The 22,318-nt window shown below is 45.5% G+C and overlaps 1 protein-coding gene across 2 annotated transcripts in view; it reads left to right on the plus strand.

Annotated features, from left to right (window-relative positions):
- Window positions 1–15,666, plus strand: part of DRP2 (dystrophin related protein 2) — a 41,026-nt gene extending 25,360 nt beyond the window's left edge. The window contains exons 11-24 of one of the 2 annotated variants that reach the window (XM_010359640.1): window positions 97–158; window positions 1,811–1,885; window positions 2,810–3,011; window positions 3,227–3,312; window positions 5,180–5,337; window positions 5,674–5,840; window positions 7,357–7,468; window positions 8,969–9,105; window positions 9,403–9,468; window positions 9,728–9,793; window positions 10,660–10,803; window positions 12,884–13,121; window positions 14,650–14,770; window positions 15,092–15,666. In XM_010359640.1, the coding sequence (XP_010357942.1) occupies window positions 97–158; window positions 1,811–1,885; window positions 2,810–3,011; window positions 3,227–3,312; window positions 5,180–5,337; window positions 5,674–5,840; window positions 7,357–7,468; window positions 8,969–9,105; window positions 9,403–9,468; window positions 9,728–9,793; window positions 10,660–10,803; window positions 12,884–13,121; window positions 14,650–14,770; window positions 15,092–15,216 (1,759 nt within the window). In that variant the 3' untranslated portion in view covers window positions 15,217–15,666. The remainder of the gene's footprint in view (window positions 1–96; window positions 159–1,810; window positions 1,886–2,809; window positions 3,012–3,226; window positions 3,313–5,179; window positions 5,338–5,673; window positions 5,841–7,356; window positions 7,469–8,968; window positions 9,106–9,402; window positions 9,469–9,727; window positions 9,794–10,659; window positions 10,804–12,883; window positions 13,122–14,649; window positions 14,771–15,091) is intronic. The other variant, XM_010359642.1, reaches the window with a different exon arrangement.
- The last annotated feature ends 6,652 nt before the right edge of the window (window positions 15,667–22,318 follow it).

Below are 22,318 nucleotides of genomic sequence, written 5' to 3' on the forward strand. Positions count from 1 at the left end.
TTCTTGCATCCAACCTGTCACCGAGTGGTGTGCACACCTGTGTGTGGGGTGGGTGGGTGGTATAGATACTGGTGCTATTGATGCTATTGTTTGTAGCCACCAGGCTCAGACCACATGCTGGGACCATCCCAAGATGACAGAGTTATACCAAACCCTAGGTAAGAATGTGGGCTTCCTGTATACGGTGGGCATATACACAGCTGCCTTTGTCCTGTAATGTCCATCTACAGATGAATGGATAAAGAAAATGTGGTATATCCATATAGTGGAATATTCAGCCTTGAGAAAGAAAGAAATACTGCCATTTGAAACAATGTGAATGAACCAGGAGGACATTGTGCTAAATGAAATAATAAGCCAGAAACAAAAGGCAAATACTACATGATCTCATGTATATAAGGAATCTAAAATAGACAAACTCATAGAAGCAGAGAGTAGAATGGTGGCTGCCAGTGGCTGAGGGGAGGGGAAAATGGGGAGATACTGGTCAAGAGTACAAAGAAGTTTCAATTATGCAAGATGGATAAGTCCTAGAGATCTACGGTGCAGCATAGTACCTACAGTGAACAATACTGGATTGTATCATTAAAAATTTGCTAAGAAGGTAGATCTTATGTTAAGTGTTTTTTACGGGAAAAAACAATAAAGAGGGTAGTTGGAACTTTTTGGAAGTGATGGATGTACTAATGGCATAGATTGTGGTGACGGATTTATAGATGTATACTTGTCTCCAAACTCATCAACTTGTATACATTGAATCTGTACAGCTTTTTGTATGTCAACTATAACTCAATAGAGTGGTTTTAAAAAGAATAGAAGAGAATCTCAGTCAATAAGCAGGTGGGAGAGGGAATGAATGCCTCATCGTTTCTCCAACAGCCTGCCTTCCTTTTACCCTCTGCACCTTTCCCAACTGGAGGCTCTACATTCCCCTCTGGACCATTTTATCATCGGATTAGTGCATTATTCTTACAGATGTGAAGTCTGATTTGCTTTAAAAGACTGTCCAGGCTGTGATATGTGTGACTCACACATGCCTTATCTTTACCTGCTAAGAGAGACTCATCATTATGTTTGTTGCACATTTTATCCATGCTGATGCATGTGACTACAGTTCATTCTGTTTTACCACTGTAGAATGTTCCATTGTATATAGCACAGTTTCTTTATCCATTCTGCTGTTGACAGACACGTGGGTCATTTCTTGTTTGAGCTAATGAGGACAGTGTTGCTGAGGAGTTTCTTGTATGTGTCTTCCAGTACATGTGTGCAAAGATTTCTGTGAGACATGTTTTTCAGTCTGAAGGTCATAACATCATTTCAGTGTGTTGTGACAAACATTTAAAAAATTGAAATAGACTAGGAAATATTAATATGCAACAGATCCTTAGCAAGAGTCATAGCTGATATTAATTTTATTGTTTTCACTCTATCCAATCTAGTAAGGAACTGCTTCCTGAAATGTTTGATTTAGTTATTTTTACATATACACATGTATGCTATAAAATGAATTTCATACTGTAAGTCTTTATCAAAAAGCATTTGCAAGTCACTGCTCTGGGATATATAGCTGGCTGAGTGGTGGGATGTGTGACTGTTCCATTTTACTGGGTAATACCAAGTTGTTTTCAAAGATGATTGTGTCAGTTCACACTTTCACCGTCAGTTCTCATTCATCACCATTCTTGTTGACACTTGGCTATTGTCAGACTTCTATTTGTTGCCAGTCTGGTGGGTGTTAAATGGTATCTTGTTGCGCCTTTAACTTGAATTTTTCTGATCTGAGTGGGTCTCTCTCCATTCTTTGCAGCTGATCTGAACAACATTAAGTTCTCAGCTTATCGCACTGCCATGAAGCTCCGCAGAGTCCAGAAAGCCCTACGCTGTATGTCTCCTGTTGTACTTCCCTATGACGTTCACCACCCCTCTCCTGTTCCTCATCTGTCTGCTGTTTCTCATTTTCATCCCACCTCGGCAGAAGTTGTTGATTGGCTTGGTGGAAACTCTCCAAAGCCTGCAACATGCTAGCTGTCAACTTCTGCTTTTCCTAGTTCCTTTCCACTCTCACTAAGCCCCAGATGTGTTTCCAAATTAACCCCACTGTTATCCTCCTCCTTGACCCTTTCCCCATACTCAGTATGTATAATCAAGCAACTGCTCTGTGACAGGAAGTACTGCAACCCATGATTTGCCATCTTGTGGTTATTGGATGTAGTAGCAAAACTGTTGAAGCAAATAGCAGTGGTTAGGGAACAGTGTTGCTGCAGATGTAATATGCCTTCTGGCCTTTCTCAGAGACACTGTTCATTCAGACTTCCTGGCTCAGGCATGTCTGGCTAGGCTGAGCCAGCATTTGGGGGTAATTAAGGTGTCCTCTTGATGTATGTCACATTTCCCCAACCATACCTGAGCCTTCATTGCTGGTGTCTAGGTTCTCGGAACAAATTTTATAGACAAACCTATTCGCAGTTGAAACTCATGTAAAGACAGGGAAACTCAAAATGGGATTTGATCCCTTGGGAGTTAGTACAACGTAGGAGATGAGTTTACTTTTGTCCCATCATCTTTTTGAAACTGATGTCAAAGAACATTGGATATAATAACATGCTGGGTTAATTTGAGGAACATTTTGCTGCCTTCTTCCTCCTTGGTTGAGGGTCTTAGTAAAGGACAAGCTTGTATCATATTTGCAAATGGTTGATCTGGAGATTGAGTCAAATTTGGTGATGCTGGTGGCTTTATCTCCTTATTTAATCCCTGGGGTTCTACTTTTGGCTATATTTTTTCCCTTCTCTTCTTTCCTTACCAGTGGACCTGGTAACTTTAACCACAGCCCTGGAAATCTTCAATGAGCATGATCTGCAGGCCAGTGAGCACGTGATGGATGTGGTGGAGGTCATTCACTGCCTGACTGCCTTATATGAACGTTTGGAGGAGGAAAGAGGCATCCTGGTCAACGTGCCACTCTGTGTGGACATGAGCCTCAATTGGCTCCTCAATGTTTTTGATAGGTAAGGGCTTTCAGCTCTGGAAGGCTCCAGGATAAAATTCAATGGGATATCTCAAGTGGGCCTGGTGGAAAGGTGCTGCTCCCATATGGACCCAGCTCAGCTTGGGGCATGATTGGAACAGGGCCCTGCTGGGATCAACTTTGTGAGGGAAATGATTGCCAAGATGTTAACCCTTTACATACATCCATGTTCTCAGTCTCTTCTTTTAAACCTAGTGGTCGCAGTGGAAAGATGCGGGCATTGTCTTTTAAGACTGGCATTGCATGCTTGTGTGGCACGGAAGTGAAGGAAAAACTTCAGTGTGAGTATAACTCCGAAGTGTGGAGTGGTGTTGGGTAGAGGGAGAGGTGTTGCGGGGAGGAGGAAGGATGTAAGATAAACAGAAGGTACATCTTGTGACTCAGCAGAGGGCTACTTGGGCTACCTTATGATGCTTCTTGGTTCACACTATTGCAAAGAACACATGACAGCCAAAGGACAAGATGGGCCTAAGGCCTATTACTATTCCCAGTGTCACTCCAACGGGCTTCATTCCTTCTGAACTGATGGAAGTACTTAGTCAGCATCTATGTTGGCATTTTGAGGTATCCAGGGCCCTGATGTTCTAGTTGCATTCCCCTGTGGCCTATCAGGCTTAGCCCTCTTCCAGTCTGAAGCTCAAGCCATGTCACTAGAGACTTCTTATATACACAGGCAGGGCACAGTCATCCCCAATATCTGGGAGGCGGACACTATGTTCTTCTGTAGTTTTTCACATCTTTGGCTTATAGTACCTTTGCTTTCCCCTCTGTCCTCCATCTTGTGTTCAGCATTTTGAACTTTTCAGTAGCAGCATGATTAGTTGTTGAGTCCTAGTGTGTGTTGACCACTCTGCTAAATGGGGTGAGTGCTAAGTTAAATTAGACATTGTCCCTGCTTCCAATGATTTACAGTCCAGAGGAGGAGATGGAAGTACACAGAAAGCATTTTTTAGAAAGTACTGATGAGAATAATCCAAATGGCCAAGAATATATCCTATATCAAATGATAGAAAAGAGACAGATGACAGCAGTCTGGAAAAACTTTACAGGGAAGAGAACGTTTCCAAACATGTCCATGGCTATGATATTTTGTATTTCTCTCAGCATTTCCTTGCGATGGGATGAACAGTGATTATTTATCATCAATTTAAAAGTAAGGAAACTGGGCTGGGTGTGCTGGCTCAAACCTGTAATCCCAGCACTTTGGGAGGCCGAGGTGGGAGGATCACTTGAGCCCAGAAGTTCAAGTCCAGCTTAGACAACATAGTGAGACTCCATCTCTAATTTTAAAAAGTAAGGAAACTGCAGCATAGAGAGATTCATGACTTACCCATGATTCTACAACTAGTCAGTAATGGACCCAGAACTTGAACCTAGGCTCTCTGCCTTCTATTTCTGTGTGTTTTCTAAGCCTTAAGCGAGGTATGAAGCAGACAGAGAATAACCTCTGGAGGAGGTTTGCTAAGGCTGGATTGGGATGTGAAAGGAAACAGCCATAGAAGGGCTTAAATAACCCATATACAAAGATAAGTATCACAGTAGATTCCACAATGATTTTGAGATAATTTTTAGATGATCAGATGTTTTGAATTAGCTTCTCTTTTTGGATTATGCATGCCAGTGTTTCCTTCCATTTGTGTGGACAATTGAAAGATTACTACAGTGTTAGACCACATAAACAGGAGAGGGTATGGCAGCCTGACTGTGACTCATGTTCAGGTGCCCCTGAACCCGCACCCCCTCATCCTGCTTCTGGAGGAATCTGTTTTCCCAACAGTATCATATCTGTGTCTGGCACTGCTCTTACACACAGTGCACTCGATCTCTCTCTCTCTCTCTCTCTCTCTCTCTCTCTCTCTTTCTCTCTTTCTCTCTTGCTTTCACTTTCTCTCACTCTTTCTCTCTGTCTTCCCCTCACGCTGATATTCTCTCTTTGTGTTGGCCTGATTTTTCTCTCTGAACTCAGAGAATGCTCTTTTTAGAACTCGACTTCTAGAAGGTCAGGGATAGACTTCTGTGTAGTCCAGTTTCAAAAGTCATTAGCTCAGTCTGTGCTCTTTCCCTATTTTCCTTTTCTGTCCTTTCTCCTCACCATTCTCCGGCCATTTCTGTGTCGGGGCTGGCCATTCTTGACGGTGGGGCCAGCAGACCTCTTCAGCCAAGTGGCCAACTCAGGCAGCCAGTGTGACCAGCGCCATCTTGGTGTCCTGCTTCATGAGGCCATTCAGGTGCCCCGTCAGCTGGGTGAAGTGGCAGCCTTTGGGGGCAGCAACGTGGAACCCAGTGTCCGTAGTTGCTTCCGTTTTGTGAGTATGGAACTGGGGAGCGGGGGAGGGAAGGGAGGTTGTAGGAAGGGTGGGAAGAAGGGAAGGAGGACTACGAGCTAGGCTTTTGATCTGAAGTATGCAGATGCAAGGGAGTTTATTGGGATGGAACAACAAGGCAGAAGGTTCTGGGGGCTCTAGAATCATAGTCCTGTTGGGGAGGGTGCCAGCTTAACTAGCACAGGGCAGAAGGTGAACATCTCTGGAGAACAGGCCAACTCAGCCCCTGCTGGTTCTCCTGCCCCTCTGAGGGCTGCCATTCTAGGGATAAGACACTTTGGGCCTCAATCATTCCCATTGGTCTTCTTGTTTCCCTAGAGCACTGGGAAGCCAGTCATTGAAGTGTCCCAGTTCCTGGAGTGGGTCAACCTGGAGCCCCAGTCCATGGTGTGGCTGGCTGTTCTGCATCGGGTCACCATTGCTGAGCAAGTGAAACATCAGACCAAGTGCTCTATCTGTAGGCAGTGCCCCATCAAGGGGTTCAGGTAGGGAAAACAATACCTGCTGAGATTATAATAATAAATATTTCATGTGACATATAACTCATATTATAAAATAAAGTGTTACCTAATTATTATATAATTACACTAGTATACTATACGTTATTATATACTGTTGTAATCCTTTCTATTGCGGAATGTTTAATTGTTTTAAATGGGAAGTGAGGAAATATTTTGTTTTAGTTGTATTATAAAGTATTACAGACCTACAAAAATGTATAGAAGAACATAGGTGTAAGAGCACCTATGTACTAAATAGTATGCCAGCAAATGTTTCACAACTTACTCTCTAAAAAGAAAAAAGGAAACCTGATCTGTAGCATTTGCTAATTTCTGTGGTGTATATACTCCCACTGTGAATGATGTCAGGCTATTTACAGGAGGTCTCTGAGCAGAGTCAGAAAGAGACACTCAGTTGCACACCATTTATATAATGTGTCTGCCATGCAGATACAATAGATGTAAGTAATCTCAAGAGCATAGACAGTAGCAAAGTAATTAGGAAGTAATGAGTTTTGAGTATTTATTACCTTTGTTTATAATATAATTTATTTAATTGTGAGTTTATATAATTTAATAATGGCTAGATTGGACAACTGGCTAAGAAAACCCCTGAAATTTTAACAGCCAGCTGTCATGAGCTGGTATGAGCTGGCCTCAGCACACCACAGTATATACCCATGACCAACTTAAGGAATAAAGCATTATTGCAATACATTTGAGGTCTCCTTGATTATATTCCCCTCCTTCCGCCACAAAGGTAACCACTATCCTGGATTCAACTTTCATCATAAAACACTCAACTTTTTACCTTTGTAAAGCATTAACACACAACTCTCCCTACCGTCACCCTGCTTTTCATAAGATGAACAAATGAGGCACACAGCTAGTTAGTGGTAGATCTAGACTAGATATTGGATCGTATGACTCCTCTAAATCTAGGCATTTCACTGTCCTATGCTACAAGGTTGGGCAGTTCAGCCAGGCTTTGGAAGTAGATCTGAAGGGCTATTCTTTATTCTGCAATAATAGGTATATTATTGTGAACAACCTTTGGAAATAACTTTTAGCCAACTTAGCCAAGGCTGGTAGAAAGAACTGCCTTCATATTGGAAGTGTAATTTCTCCAGTGTAGGTGGTGGTCCCTAGGAGCCTTGACCTGTTTGGGCCATCCTTGTTTAGAAGGCCATTTGATATAATGAGATATTTACCCCCGCTTCCCTCCTGTCTCCCTTAAACAAAGGCGGTGAGACAATGCTATTTCTCACACTTCCTGGGAATCTGGCCTTATGATTTCATAGGGATTTATGATCTCTAGAATAAAGTTGTTCATCTGTTGAGAAGTCAGCCACTGCTATGTATACACTGTTGGGCATGTTATGGCTCCATGCCTCATTCATCCCCTTCTACTGTGTGTGTATATTTTAATGTTAGGGGAACAGTGGGGAGGTCACTGTGGCACATTGGACTCTCTTTACTACTATATCTCCTCTCCCCCAAGGTACCGGAGTCTGAAGCAATTCAACGTTGACATCTGCCAGACCTGCTTCTTGACAGGCAGGGCCAGCAAAGGCAATAAGCTGCACTACCCCATCATGGAGTATTACACACCGGTATGAAGCCTCCAGGCTGGGTGGGAGGGTTAGGCAGCTCTCAGGTACTAGGCCTTGATCCACTTTGCCCAGCATTGGCTCATAGTTTTCTGCTCTCCTGTGGGGAGTATTCTCCAAGGAGCTCTGGTGATTCACCAGTTTGGGGGATTCAGGCCTCTCTATTCTTCCAGAAGAGCTTCTCCCTCACCAGGCCTGGCCACAGCTGGCCCAGGACACTCTCAGCCATTTTAAAGGCACTCACTGTTTTACTGCAGAGAAAAGTCTCAGGAAAAAGCAAAACAAAACAAAACAGACAAAAACAGAGAGAGCAAGGCAGTTCCAGGTGATTTGCCTTCCATTGCTCACTTGAGTTTTTCCTGGCTAGCTTCCTATATTGCTTCTGTACTGGGTCACTCAGTCTTTCCCTGATGCTTTGTCATTATTTCTACCCCTTCTAGTCAGTACCAAAGCTTATGCTCAAATTAATTACTCAGTCCCTTGGAGGGAAAAAAGAAAGGTATGTCCTTTACCTGGACCCCTAAACTCCACTTGGTTTTCCCTGGTAACCGTGTCCTCCATACCTGCCTTAGCCCAGTTTGGTCAGCATCCCTGAACTCCAGCCACAGAGTTGCTCCTGTGCTGTGTTTAAAACCCACAGCTCCATGCTTAGCTTCCAGCACTGACTCTGCTCCCTACTCATCTTTATCCTTTTCTGTCCCCACAGATGCTCCCAAAGCCCTGATCATATCCCCAGCTCCGACCACTGCTCTCTCTCCCCCATTCTCTCTCCTGTTTTTCAACCTGATGCCCCACAATCCATCTGTCCAAGCTTTCATCTCTTCAAATCCTGTTGGCACAGAAATGTGTGGCCTGGTGAGAACAGGGACCATGCCCTTTACTTTTCGTTTATTATCATTTTAAAGAAAACATTAGAAAAGTCATACATGGAAAACTGGCTGGATCTGGTAGACTGATAATCCTCTACCACCTGCTCATCCTCTACATCCTTAGAATTCATAGAAACATATTTTAAAAATTAACAAACATATGCTCATTATAAAATATTCAAATCATATAAAAGTGTTTAAAATATAAAACAAAGGCTGGGTGCCGTGGCTCACACCTGTAATCCCAACACTTTGAGAGGCCGAGGTAGGAGGATTTCTTGAGCCCAGGAGTTCTAGACCGGCCTTGGTAACACAGTGAGATCCCTGTCTCTACAAATTGATTTTTTTTTTTTTCTTTTAGAGGAACTGAGGCAACTAATTTTTTTTAAGTATAAAATGAAAGTCCTCCTGTCTCCTCACCCTGGCCCCCACCCCTCCAGTTCAACTTCCCAGAGGCAACCAGTGTTGAGAGTTTGGCATATATCCTCCCAGACCTCCTTCTAGGAGCAGGGTATGGTGGGCATGAGCAAGAGTGGATTACCTAGCAGGCTGTCTGCTCTAGCAGAACAGCCACACCTGCCCAGTATATCTGGAAGCCATTAGGGTAAGTTCCTGTGCCCTGTGTTCTCCTCAGACCACATCCAGTGAGAACATGAGGGACTTTGCCACCACCTTAAAGAACAAATTCCGCTCCAAGCATTATTTCAGCAAACACCCTCAACGAGGTTATCTGCCTGTGCAATCAGTGCTGGAGGCTGACTACAGTGAGACGTGAGTACCGGTGGCTGAGCAGGGGCTGTGGGCAGCCTCACTGAGCCCGATCGTAGGCTGTGAAGGGGCTGAGTCCCAGGTGGTCTAGGAGAATGTTCCAAGGTAAATCCCACTAGTGATAGGGCAGTTCAGCTTGGGCCTGACCTGAACTCTGGCCTGAGAAGTAGACTGGAATCCAATCTTTGTATTTTGTTCCCATCAGCTCTTGCCCATGTCCATAATGTAGGAAGCAGGAGAGGGAGGAGGAAACAGGCTGCCCAGTCTTTGGTCCTCTGAGTCTTTGCTGCTTTCTTCTAGGCCGGCTTCTTCCCCGATGTTGCCACATGCCGACACGCACTCCCGAATTGAGCATTTTGCCAGCAGGTACCACCAAGTTTGCGGGAGGTGGGTGGGAGCTGTTGTAGGAAGTCCGAGGGGAAGGGATCTTCAGTCAGGGCAAGGAGAATGGAGTCAGGGCCAGGGGATGTGCAGAGTGGGGTGTGCAGCAGCCAGCAAGTCCCAATACTTAGGAGTAGTTGGGGTAGCTCTCAAAGCCAATGATCCTGTTGTGAGATTAGAGTCCTTGAGATGGAAGCAGGCCCCACATCCTGTTTTCTCTCCTGCCTCTGCTCTTTATTCCTAGGCTTGCTGAGATGGAAAGTCAAAATTGCTCCTTCTTTAATGACAGCCTGTCCCCAGATGACAGCATGTGAGTTTCCACAGCTGCTTATTTGCCAGAAATAGCTCTCCTTGAGATCTTTGTGCCACTGTTTGGGAAGGGTATATCCTCCAGGGAATGGGGGTGTGTGGTGGTTAGGATCCTTAGCTCCCTAAGGAAGGAAGGCTGCTTTCTGGGCATGATGTTTAGTAAGAAAGGCAGTCTTCCCTCTATCAATTGACCTAGGAAATGAGTGATGTACTAGCTCCCTGCCATCTTTCCAAGTCCCTTCCTGTTGCAAGATCCCATCCATCTATACACAACTGTGAGGAATGAAGAATATGCCCTCCCTCATCTGAAGTTTCAGAAAGGAGCCATTATCTTGTGCTCAAGATGCCAAAGCCCTATCTAGTGCTACACTAACTCTAGGAGACATCAGGGACTTGGCTGAAGTATAACAAGGGAACTCCCTGGTATGACAGCCCAGAGAAGGGGACTTGTGTCTCTAGGGAGGTCCCCACCCTGCTCAGAGATCCTAGGAGCTGCTGGCTACATGGATCAATCTGCCCTGACTGGGACTCAGATCCCTCTAGAAGAAGAGGAAACAAAGGAGGGTAGAGTGGGGGAACAGCACAGAAAGGGAAATGATTTGATCATTGTTTCCCCGTAAGTAGAACCCAGAAACCTGCATCCTGAAAACACTCTCTCAGTACCCCCAACCACAGCCTCTGCCTCCTTTGAACACTTTCATCCCTCTCAAGTCTCAATATATGTCCTTTCCCTCTCAATGTGACTTAGAAGTGAATCCTCCAGCATGCATTTCCTGGGGCCTGAGCTGAGAGCTGAGAACTTACGCCCTGAGTTGTTTCTCTGTTCAACAACTGGCCACCTACTCTGCTTTCCCCACACCCACGCAGAGACGAGGACCAGTACCTGCTGCGGCACTCCAGCCCTATCACAGACCGGGAACCAGCCTTTGGACAGCAGGCTCCATGCAGTGTGGCCACAGAAAGCAAGGGGGAGCTACAGAAAATCCTGGCCCACTTGGAAGATGAGAACCGGTGGGCGTGATGATACCAGAAATCTGTGTGGGTTCTTGAGGCAGACAGATTGAATTTAAGTCCAGGCACTTCTACATCCTAGCTGTCTGACCTTGAGCAAGTTACTTATATTCTGTAATCCTCTATTTCCTTATCTGTAAAATGGGGATGATGATCATCAAACCTGCCTCCTAGGATCACTTGTGAAGACCAAATGAGATCAGGCATATAATGTGTTTGGCTCAGTGCCTGGCTTATAGTAAGGGTTCAATAAATGCTAGCTATTATAATAATTATTTGAATCCTTTTATTTTTTATTTATTTTTTTGAGACAGAGTCTCACTCTCTTGCCCAGACTGGAGTGCAGTGTCATGATCTCGGCTCACTGCAACCTCCGGCTCCTGAGTTCCAGCGATTCTCATGCCTCAGCCTCCCGAATAACTGGGACTACAGGCATGCGCCACCATGCCTGGCTAATTTTTTTTTTTTTTTTTTTTTTTTTTTTTTGGTATTTTTAGTAGAGATGGGGTTTCACCATGTTGACCAGGCTGGTCTTGAACTCCTGACCTCAAGTGATCCGCCCACCCCAGCCTCCCAAAGTGCTGGGATTATAGGCGTGAACCATTGTGCCCAGCCTGAATCCTTTTAATGCAACCCAAATTTTTCCAAGAACACACGAGATACAAGCAGAGAAAATGCATAGAGAAAACAGGAGAGGGTATGACATGTTCCTGCTCTCAGAGACCTTTCAACGTTGGAAGTGGAAAGAAATATGTATCACCTAGTAAAAGTATTCCAGAGGACGATGACACTACATAGAGCATTTGAGGTCTGGAAGAAGGATGGTGAAGAAGAAAACAGGGAAGGCATGACTTTCCATAAAGTAAAGGTGGCAGCAGGGACCTAAGAAGGGTCCAAGCCACTTGTGGGGCATGAAGTGGAATTCATAGTACCCCTCAGAGCAGTGCTTCGCAAACAGTAGTGCATAAGATAGTCACTTGGGAAGCTTGGTAAAATACAAATTCTAAGTCACAGGTCTGGGTGGGGTCTGAGTTTCTGCATTTCTCACTAGCTCCCAGTGGATGCCCATGCTGCTTTTCCACAGACCACACTTGGAGTAGCAAGTCTTTAGAACAGTGCTACTCCGAGTGTGAAGAGCAGACCAGGGCCAGTTTGTGACCAGTTTGTGACCAGTCCAAGGCAAGATAAATACAAAAATAAACAGAGTAAGCTTTTAGAAACTTTTACAGCAATTTGACATTGCTATGATATTCAAGCACAGAATTAGTAGACTCATCTCATTGAATAGGGTAGAGACCAGTTTGAGTGTTGTTGAACTTGTGTGATGAATTGCACGTGGTGTGAGCTATGTACTAGTTATGTGCATTGGGACCACATACTGGTTCACAACAGAGTGGAAAAAAAAAAAAAACCTGAATTTTTACCATGAATCATTTGAGAAACACTGCCTTTGAGCAGCAGTCCGCAGGCCCTGGGAAACACTGGGCAGAGAGTGACTGTTCTGTTGCAAATAAAGAAAAAATGAACAAAGCCAAAAGTTATATCCCCAAAAGTAGGCCACCTGTTTGGAATTTGTTTTTTTTTTTGTTTGTTTGTTTGTTTGTTTTGATGACACAGCATGGGTGTTCAAAGTGGGCCAAAGAGGAGGGTTGTGGAGAGAAGAGACAAGACAGGTGGTCTCTTGTTTATGTTATGTTTTCCCTTGGAATCTAAACATCTAAATATGGAGTATGTGAGTCAGTGGCCCTAATGCCTCCTTTGTTTGCAGACTGTGTTTCTGCCTGATTTTAAGGTCAGAATTAATCCCTAAAGCAGCACATCAAAGCCCTGAGACATTTCTTATGCAAAATGTCAACTTTCTCTGCTCTGAGGTCTCAGGATGGCAGAGTAAATGACATACGTGCTGGAGAGGAAGTGGATGTGGCCATTCAAGCAAGAGCACAACTGGGGGTGGGGGTGGGGGTGAGGTGGGGTGGAAGAGCACAGGGATTTCTCACACCTAGGCCTGAGGGGATATCTGAAACCTGGACAGTCAGAGCCCTGTTAGATCCATAGGTCTTGGTGTCTCTCTCCATGGCAGGATTCTCCAGGGAGAGCTGAGGCGCCTGAAGTGGCAGCATGAGGAGGCTGCTGAGGCACCCACTCTGGCTGACGGCTCCACTGAGGCAGCACCAGACCACCGCAATGAGGAGCTTCTGGCCGAGGCCCGTATCCTTCGGCAACACAAGAGCCGCCTGGAGACGCGCATGCAGATCCTCGAAGATCACAACAAGCAGCTAGAGTCCCAGCTGCAGCGTCTGAGGGAGCTTCTCCTGCAGGTGAGGCTGGAGACAGGAAAAGAGCCAGGGCGGCCTCTGAGCCCAGGGGAAGGGCTGGGGAGCTGAGGGCTGTGGCAAAGAAGACACAAGAGAGAGCTCCTTGGCAGTGGCTCTCAAGTAGCTTCCTGAAGAGAACTGGGCCTGCGGTTGTTGGGGGGTGGGGGAAAGAAGAGACTGGTATGGTCACATCTCCAGCCAACTCTCTTCCACCTACCTTCCCTGCCACCCTGTGTGTCACTCTCCAGTCACTGTGGGGCCTGAGGCAGAGAGAAGACTTCTGAGGGCTTATTTCTTCACAACCCATTGGAATCCCATACTAAAAGAACAAACTTCAAGAATCATCTAAAACATTGATTTTTGCTAGTATGGTATTTGCTAAAAAGAAGTGGGTTTGGACAAGTTTGGCAAGAGAAAGATTTGTGCTATCTAAGGGTGTTTCTTGTTCCTTTTTGCACCTTTCATCTCTGACAGGCAGTGTGTGTGCTGCAGTATAGCTCTGGAGTCAGGCAGCTCTGGGTTTGCATGTGGCTCTGCCAATTGACTGTGGGGTGTTTGGACAGTTAGTTAACCTCTCTAAGCCCCAGTTTCCTCATCTATACAACAGAGGTGGTAACAGTACCAACTTCATAGAATTGTGGTGAACACAAAAGGAGATAATGCATTTATGGAATTTAGCTTGATGCCAGGCATGTAGTGCACCCTTCATAAATGTTACCTATTATTGTCATCATATGTAATGGAAAATACCACTCTTCTGCCTCTTCCCCAGATCCTCCAAGGAATGGCCTCTATGGATTCCTGGAGGTTTCTAACATATGCTATGTCATGAACCAAGAATCAGGTGTGAAACTACATTTCCAGAGAGAATTGTGTTCTAAATAGCTTATTTACTAGCTGAAATGACAGCAAGAGACCTTTAGGTACAATGCCTTTCTTTCTTTCTTTCTCTCTCTCTCTCTCTCTCTCTCTCTCTCTCTTTCTTTCTTTCCTTATTTATTTATTTATTTTTGAGACAGAGTTTCGTTCTTGTTGCCCAGGCTGGAGTGTAATGGCTCAATCTCAGCTCACCGCAACCTCCACCTCCTGGGTTCAAGCAATTCTCCTGACTCAGTCTCCCAAGTAGCTGGGATTATAGGCATGGGCCACCATGCCCGGCTAATTTTGTATTTTTAGTAGAGATGGGGTTTCTCCATGTTGGTTAGGCTGACCTCAGGTGATCCGCCTGCCTTGGCCTCCCAAAGTGCTGGGATTACAGGCGTGAGCCACCGCGCCTGGCCTACAGTGCCATTCTTACAAGAACTGGGAGCCTTTGACACATGTTATTAAAGGAAGAAGGTAATGGGTAATTCAATATTCTAAGAAGTTTCCGAAAAGTGGAAGCCACTGTTTTAGGTAATACCAAAAGCTTCTTAAAGTCTAAGGGCAAAGGGATGGTATGAAGTCTCTCAGGTCCCTTCTAAGCTCAGGAGTCTGTCAAAGTAAGGTCAGGAAGGCAAAGTCACTTAAGTCATGCATTACCTTTTGCTAGCCACCCACCGAATCAGATGGCAGTGGCTCTGCAGGCTCGTCCCTAGCTTCCTCTCCACAGCAGTCAGAAGGCAGTCACCCCCGGGAGAAGGGACAGACAACTCCAGACACCGAGGCTGCAGGTGAGTTCCCCTGGCCCTTCCCAGCCCCTTTCTCCATGGCTTTGTCCTGCCCTCGATTTCCTGCCCAAGGCTTTGCAGGGCTGGGACTGGTTTCTCCTCTTGGCTTTGTGCTTAAGGTCAGGGATGATTTTACTGATTAATTCATATGCTTATTCTACAAATAAATGTACATTGAGCACAACCTATGTACTAGGCGTTGTGCTGAGAAGATGCAAATGCTGTGGGCAGGTCTGCCCTTCAGCTGGCAGAATTCTATCTGGCCCCTTGGCATCATAAAGGAGTCTCTAGTTCTCTTCTCAAATCTCTATTTTTTTAACCCAGATGATGTGGGGTCAAAGAGCCAGGATGTCAGCCTGTGCTTGGAGGACATCATGGAGAAACTCCGTCATGCCTTCCCCAGTGTGCGAAGTTCTGATGTGACTGCCAACACCCTGCTGGCCTCTTGATGGAGCCAGATCCCTATCCTATATAGTTCATTGTCCTCTCCTGGTTCCGGTCAAAGCCTTTCCTCAGCCTTCACCCAACCTTTCCAGTTTTCACTGGCCCCACATTCCTCAACTAGTATTATTTGGGCTCTGGGCAGCAGCAGGGATCTATCTGGTGGTATGTGAGGTGGGTGTGGGCAGTGATGGGGGAAGGGGAGGCATGATTCCTCTGCCTCTAGAAATGTTCCCTTTAATCTTCAAGGTTGAGGTCAGTCCTTTAAGTACCTTTCTGTTGCAGCTCAGGCAAATATCACTTGGCCATTCAGATGGGGAACAGAGAAGCTGCCTTGCAGAGCTAGGCGGTACCCGTTGGCCCCTCTTCCTTCTCCGTGGAATTATGGAGAGAGAGAAGCCTAATTACCCCAAGGTTCCAGCATTATGAATCCACAGGGTTTACCCCTACTCTCTGGCACAACTCAGGGAGGCAAAAGGGTATCCCCGAGACAACTTCCCTGCCCCAAGTGCCCTGAAAAAGTCTGGGCAGTGTGTGTTCTATTACTTCAGCTCCAGGACAGATCGTTAGCCATCCTAATGCTACCTAGGTACTGGTTTCTCCTCAAATATCTTCATTTTCTTTAGCCTCAGTCCCTGACAGACCTTCCTTAAGGGGAGAGCAGTTCATTCTGGTTCTTCCACGTTATATTTGGAAGCATTACATCTATACTTCCGGTTTTAGATTTTTTTTTTTTTTTTTTTTTTTTTTTTTTTTTTTTTTTTTTGCCCCACATCTTCCTATTTCTTAAAGGCCTCAGCATTTTGAGAGACCCACTGGGTTGCAAGTTGCTCTGGAAACCCGGCTGAAGCCACCCTTTGCTCCTCTGAGTCTGTCCTCACAGACCTGGGAAGAGGTCTTCCTGGGTGAGGAAGAGGAAGCCCACCTCAAGTCTGGAGTAGTATGACTGTCATCCAACACCTTTCCAGGCTGTGACCCTTCTAGCTCTCAGGCTGAGTCAGGTGAGGTGGCTGATTGTCCCCAGTTAATCATAAGGCATTTGCAGCTGGCCACCCTGTGTAGTGGCCCCTCCATAGGAGCCACAGGCCACAAATCAGGAAGCTGGCCGCTTTCCACCCAGACAACAGCAAGGCCTTCCTGTGCCTAAAATTGTTCTTTCTGACTCTGGAAGGTGAATCCAATCCTCAAACTGAACTAACTCTTCCTAGGCGACATATACCATGATCTCTTTATCCAGAAACTGTTCAGAATAGATAGTAGGGGTGGGGGAGTGGGCTTGGGAATGTTGAATAGATTCAGAGCCCACTTAGACAGCTTTCTACCAAGAGGAGCTTTATAACCTAGAGCCCTGCAGTTGACTTCATTTGCCTAAGTTTATATACATACATATCTATTCTACGTATCTACTGTACATCAGTGCTCTCCTGGCCTCACTCACACATTAAATTCTAATACCTCTTGAAGTATTAATGTTCTGCCTTGCTCTTTGTTAGCCCCAGCATCTGGTTGGAAAGATAGATGTATCCTGGCTGCTCCCCTAGGATATCTCTCTCCATTGATGTTTGGGGTGGGCTGTTCTCAAGACCAAAGCAACAGAAACCCATGGTCACAGAGAATCTAACAGGAAGAGTCACTGTTCTCTTCACTCATTCCAAATCTTGTTCCCTTGAGACCTGGGCCTTGGGTAAATTTTCCTGGGCTCCCCTAAATGGTTCAGGTGCCAAAATAGAGCAAATCCAAGCTCTGCCCACCCCATGCAGAAAAGGACAAACAGGCCTTTATTAGCCTTCACCAGCTAAGACGCAGAGAACATTCCAGCTCTTATGATCTCACTCAGGGCTAAAGAAAGCAACAGTTGCCACCACAATCAGGAGGGAGTGATGGTTGGGGTGTTGTATTATAATCCAGCAGTGGGCCAGTGGGTAGAACTGCTAGGAACCTAGTTTGATCTGCCACAGGGGAGGCAGGGCAGCGGCTTGGGTCCAGAAGCTTTCGGTTGCCTCCTCCACCACTAAGCCACAGGTCCAGGGTGTCAGACTTCACAGCATAACATCTGCCTTAGTGTTCATGAGGTCTCTGGGCAGAAGAACTGGGTATCTGGATAGATGGTGAGCAGGTGGTAGGCAGGCATCAATCATAGAATCTGGGCATCAGTCAGAGTGGGAGCATATCTGTAGGAGCCTAGATTGTGGGCAGGAATGTGGGACAGAGGGCTCAAGGACTTAGAGGCATATGCCTGCCTAAGCCTTAGGTGGGTACGTGTTACGAAGCAATTTTTTACCAGGAAAGTCCTGGAAAATCCTTTGTTATCCTCACCCCACCTGAGAGCTCTTGGGCTACTGAGGGCCTGTGGCAACTGCAGTGGGCCAGGCATGGTAGAAAAGATGTAGATCTTGTTATGTAGGGTTTGTGTTGTAGGTGGACTGAAGCAGCAGGTCAGGAGTTGAATTCTCACTAAGGGGTCACTGACACTTTGTGGTCCTGTGTTTACCTTAATGCCTAAGGTGAGTATATTGTTCAAGGGTCAAGGGACAGTCACTGCAGTATGTGTGGGGAATTTTCCCACAGTAAAGTAAATGGATCCTCGGGTACTATGAATCCAACTTGGGATTGGATTTACCAAAATGTATTGTATGTCGTTAGACATCTTGTTGTGTATTAGTCTCCTAAGGGTGTTGTGCATGGCACTGTGTAGTTTATAGCCCTACACTAGAAGGATGGTGAAGGGAGTTGCTAGGTTGGTAGCCTAAAGAAAACCTTCTGACTGTGGGGTTAGCATCAATGATAAGGAATGTGAGCATTTGCTGGGGTTGTTGTCAAATAGTATCAAAGAACAGTTAGGACTGAGAGGTGATTTCTTCTTGACAGAATTTGATAGAGGCCAAAAAGCCATTATGAGGATACCTCTGCTTCCAGTGACAGCATAGTGGATTCACATTGATTGGGCATTGTCATGGAAGGCTGACTAGCTGGAAGACATCAGGCTGTGCTATGCTTCCCTAGAGAGGACATGTACCCTTCCCTCCAAATTAGAAAGGCTAGAATCAAGACTCTCAAGTGCCCATTTTCTTCAAGGCCCAAAGTTGGGAAATATTTCCCTACAGAGAAATCTGTTTGAGTTTCTGGTGCTTCAGGAAATGGGTTGGCAGGACACAGAAATGAGAAACCCTGAGGCCAGAAAGAGGCCAATCCCAGGAGATGTTTTCCCTCCAGATTCATTTTAAGGAATACCTGTGCTTCCTGATGTGTGTGCTTAAGATTTGGGCTCCATATCCAGCATTTGAACTCACATTCTCAACGGCAGAGTCATGGCCTGTGGCACCATTTCAAGGCCAAAAATCCCATCCAATTTCTCTTCACATAGGTGACAGATAAGCAAGAAAGTAGCTATCTTAACTCGAGCAGTTCTGGGAAAAAAACTGGGGGCCTTGTCCTGGGGCTGTGGAGACTTAATTCTTCAGCTGGGTGGCTCCCGTGGGAACAAGGAACACTTTAGCTACTTCTTACTCTTTTAACACCAATTGCTGTGGGAGAAAGAAAGGCTCAAGGCCAGGGCTCAGCTCGCAGAGTCCATCTTCTCCCACAGCTGCCGCATTTGAGAGGGGGCCTGCTGAATGCCCTTGCTGTCCGCTATGGCAGTATTGAGGCCTGACCGAAGTCTGCTATGCTGCTTGCTGACTGCAAGAACTGGTCACAGGATGAAAATTGGGGAAAGGATTTGGGGGAGGTGACAAGGGTGGCATGGAAGTCTAGGGGACAAAGGGACAGGGTTGGGAACAAATTGGTTAACTTTGATTGCCACTCACTGTGGTGCCTTCCCCCTTTCCCTTGAATTCTGCTTTGAAAAGAATAAATTTGTACTTGTTTACTTTGGTTCCTCTGGTTATACTCTCTGAGTCTGATATTTCATATCTTTCCCTTATTTGGGGGTGGGAAGAGAGGGTAGACCAAGAAGCCACAGAAGTACTGTAAAACATAAGGCCACCAGATGAGTCCAACACCTATGGGACACAAAAAGACCTCCTCATCGGGCCCATCTGTCACTGTTACCCGGATTAGTCACTTCTCAACATCCTCCCAACCCTCCCCAAATTAGCTAGTTAGCGCCTTATGAGATGAGCTGTATGTAGCAATGGTTTCCAAATTTCATCCTTCTCAGTCTGAGGATTTTTCACCAGCCCGAAGCATTGTAAGAAAAGTCAGGACAATGCATTGAGTTTTTGTAAAATTATATTTATTCAGTTTAAAGGTCTACCTTTTATTCTGAGATTACGGATATATATATATACACACACAATATATATATATATTTATAACATATAAATATATATATTATATATAAATATGTATATATAACATATATATATATATAACATATATATATCTCCTGTCAATAAGTAAAACCCCTGTCAGTCCCTCTTTTCTTTTCTTTTTCCTTCCTTTTTTTTGAGACGGAGTCTCTGTCACCCAGGCTAGAGTGCAGTTGCGCAATCTCGGCTCACTGCAACCTCTGCCTGACGGGTTCAAGCGATTCTCCTGCGTCAGCCTCTCACCAAACTATAGCAACACTGTCCAGTATAAAATAATGCAAGCCACATATGTAATTTTAAATTTTACGGCAGCCATATTACAAAAATAAAAATAAATAGATGGAATTAATTTTAATAATTAACCCAATATATCCACAATATTACCCTTTCAACATGTAATCAGTATAAAACAATTATTAATGATATTGAAAATATATATATATATTTACTTATATTTACTTTTTTGAGGCGGAGTCTCGCTCTGTCACCCAGGCTGGAGTGCAGTGGCATGATCTCTGCTCACTGCAAGCTCTGCCTCCCGGGTTCACGCCATTCTCCTGCCTCAGCCTCCCGAGTGGCTGGGACTACAGGCGCCCACCACCATGCCCAGCTAATGTTTTGTATTTTTAGTAGAGATGGGGTTTCACCGTGTTAGCCAGGATGGTCTCAATCTCCTGACCTCGTGATCTGCCCGCCTCGGCCTCCCAAAGTACTGGGATTACAGGCGTGAGCCACCGAGCCCAGCTAAAATATATTTTTAACTAAGTTTTTGGAAATGTCAAGCAAGCTGACACATTCAGCTGGGGGAAACACACATACACACACACACACACACACACACACACACACACACACACACACACACGAGATCCAGACAGTTTATTCCTTATAGAGATAGCAAAAGCAAGATCAGCAATGGTATCAGCTCCCTGTATCCCTCGTCCCACAGAACAATATAACAGGACAACAAAAGGGGCTAGATGACAGGCAGCATGAATGGTAGGACATCCTGGTACTGCATAGTCAATGCCACACTGCAGCTAAGCAGTTTTATGGCCTGCAACTGTACCCTCTGGAGTGGGAAGCAGGCAGAAAGCCCTATACTTAACTGGAATGAGGGAGGCAGGTGACAAGCTGCCTCATGGCAACCTCCCTTAAGATAGGGAGATGACTGAGAAACGCTCTTGTAGCAAATTCTCACAAGACTGCCTGTCTTCCTGTGTTCCGGGAGGATCACAGGGTATTATGCCAGGACCTGAGTCAGCCTGCAGTTGAGCCTGGCCTGTGTGGCCTATGTGGATAGTGTAAAGTCATCAGGATGTGGGCACAGAGCAGTTCCTTTATAGAAATCCAGTGTTTATTTTACACCTACTGCACATCTCAACTCAGGCCAGTCATGTGGTGCTCAAAAACCACATGTGCCTAGTGGATGCCATATTGGACAGCACAAGTCTGTAGCATACAGAAGCCAAAATCACTGAGCTATAGCAAAGGAAAACTTTCTGAGGTGTCAGAGTGAATGTGTGCAGGCGTACGTTGGAGTGGGGTGGAAAGTCAGAATGGCAATAGCCTTGGGTGACTGGAGGGCAGTGGTGAAGCAGCCCCGCTGGGTTACATTGAGAAGTGGTAGCAGAGGAGACGGAGGGGCATTGCAAACACACTAGCTTGCCCTTGCCCCTTCCTGTTGTGTTGTCTTCCCTACCACCCTGCCTCTCAGCAGAGCACTGGCTGTTCTCAGGTTGCAATATCAGACAGAGGCTGTACGAGGGTTCTTCTACCTCTTTCACTCCTGGATGCCCGCTGTGGCACATGTGAAACACTCACTGGCCTGTCTCTCCGGCATAACCCCAGGGTACTTTCTATCATTCCCCTGCCTGCCTTTATCTGGAAAGGCCTATCTTCTTTTCAAACTCTGCCTCTTCCCCCACCTTCTACCTCTGACACTCAACTCCTTTCCCTCGTTCTTTCTCCTTATTCTCATCCTTTAAGTTATGGGTTTCTGAAAAAAACTATCTTTTTAAAATATCATCTTGGTTTTCAAGCAATCCTCGAACTTCTCTCCTAATCTGGGCTCCATTTTGTTTGCCTTTAACATGCCTATCTCCCTTAGTCTTACTTTTTTCCTTGCATTTCCCCCAGCATTCCTGCCATCTCCATCCCAACTTCACAGGCCCTGCTCATACATGACCTCTCCTTTGCCCATGGCTTAACTTTGACTTGGAGTAGCACTAAAAGTGGCACAGAGAACTTGGGAATATATTTCCTAAAGCAGCACTGACTTTGTCAATTGGGATCAGACCTGGGGCTAGCTGGGCTACTTCCAGAAAACCCCCAGATGCCTCCTGGTGGTAAGCATTATCACCCACAATTTACAATGAGAAAATAGAGGCTCTAAAAAGCATAGGGGCGGCCAGGCGTGATGGCTCATGCCTGTAATCCCAGCACTTTGGGAGGCTGAGGCAGGTGGATCACCTGAGGTCAGGAGTTCGAGACCAGCCTGGCCAACATAGTGAAACCCCATCTCTACTAAAAATACAGAAATTAGCCAGGCGTGGTGGCAGGTGCCTATAATTCTTGCTACTCGGGAGGCTGAAGCAGGAGAATCACTTGAACCAGGGAGGCAGAGGTTGCAGTGAGCCAAAATCGTGCCAATGCACTACAGCCTGGGCGATAGAGTGAGACTCCATCTCAAAAAAAAACAAAACAAAACATAGGGGCTTGCCCAAGGCAAGTTCCGTCCTTGTGTGAGTTCCACTACAGCATGGTAATTCAACCCAAATATTGGAGCTGCCATTTGTAT

This window comes from Rhinopithecus roxellana, chromosome 7 (assembly GCF_007565055.1).
Source record: "Rhinopithecus roxellana isolate Shanxi Qingling chromosome 7, ASM756505v1, whole genome shotgun sequence".
NCBI classification, from domain to species: domain Eukaryota; kingdom Metazoa; phylum Chordata; class Mammalia; order Primates; family Cercopithecidae; genus Rhinopithecus; species Rhinopithecus roxellana.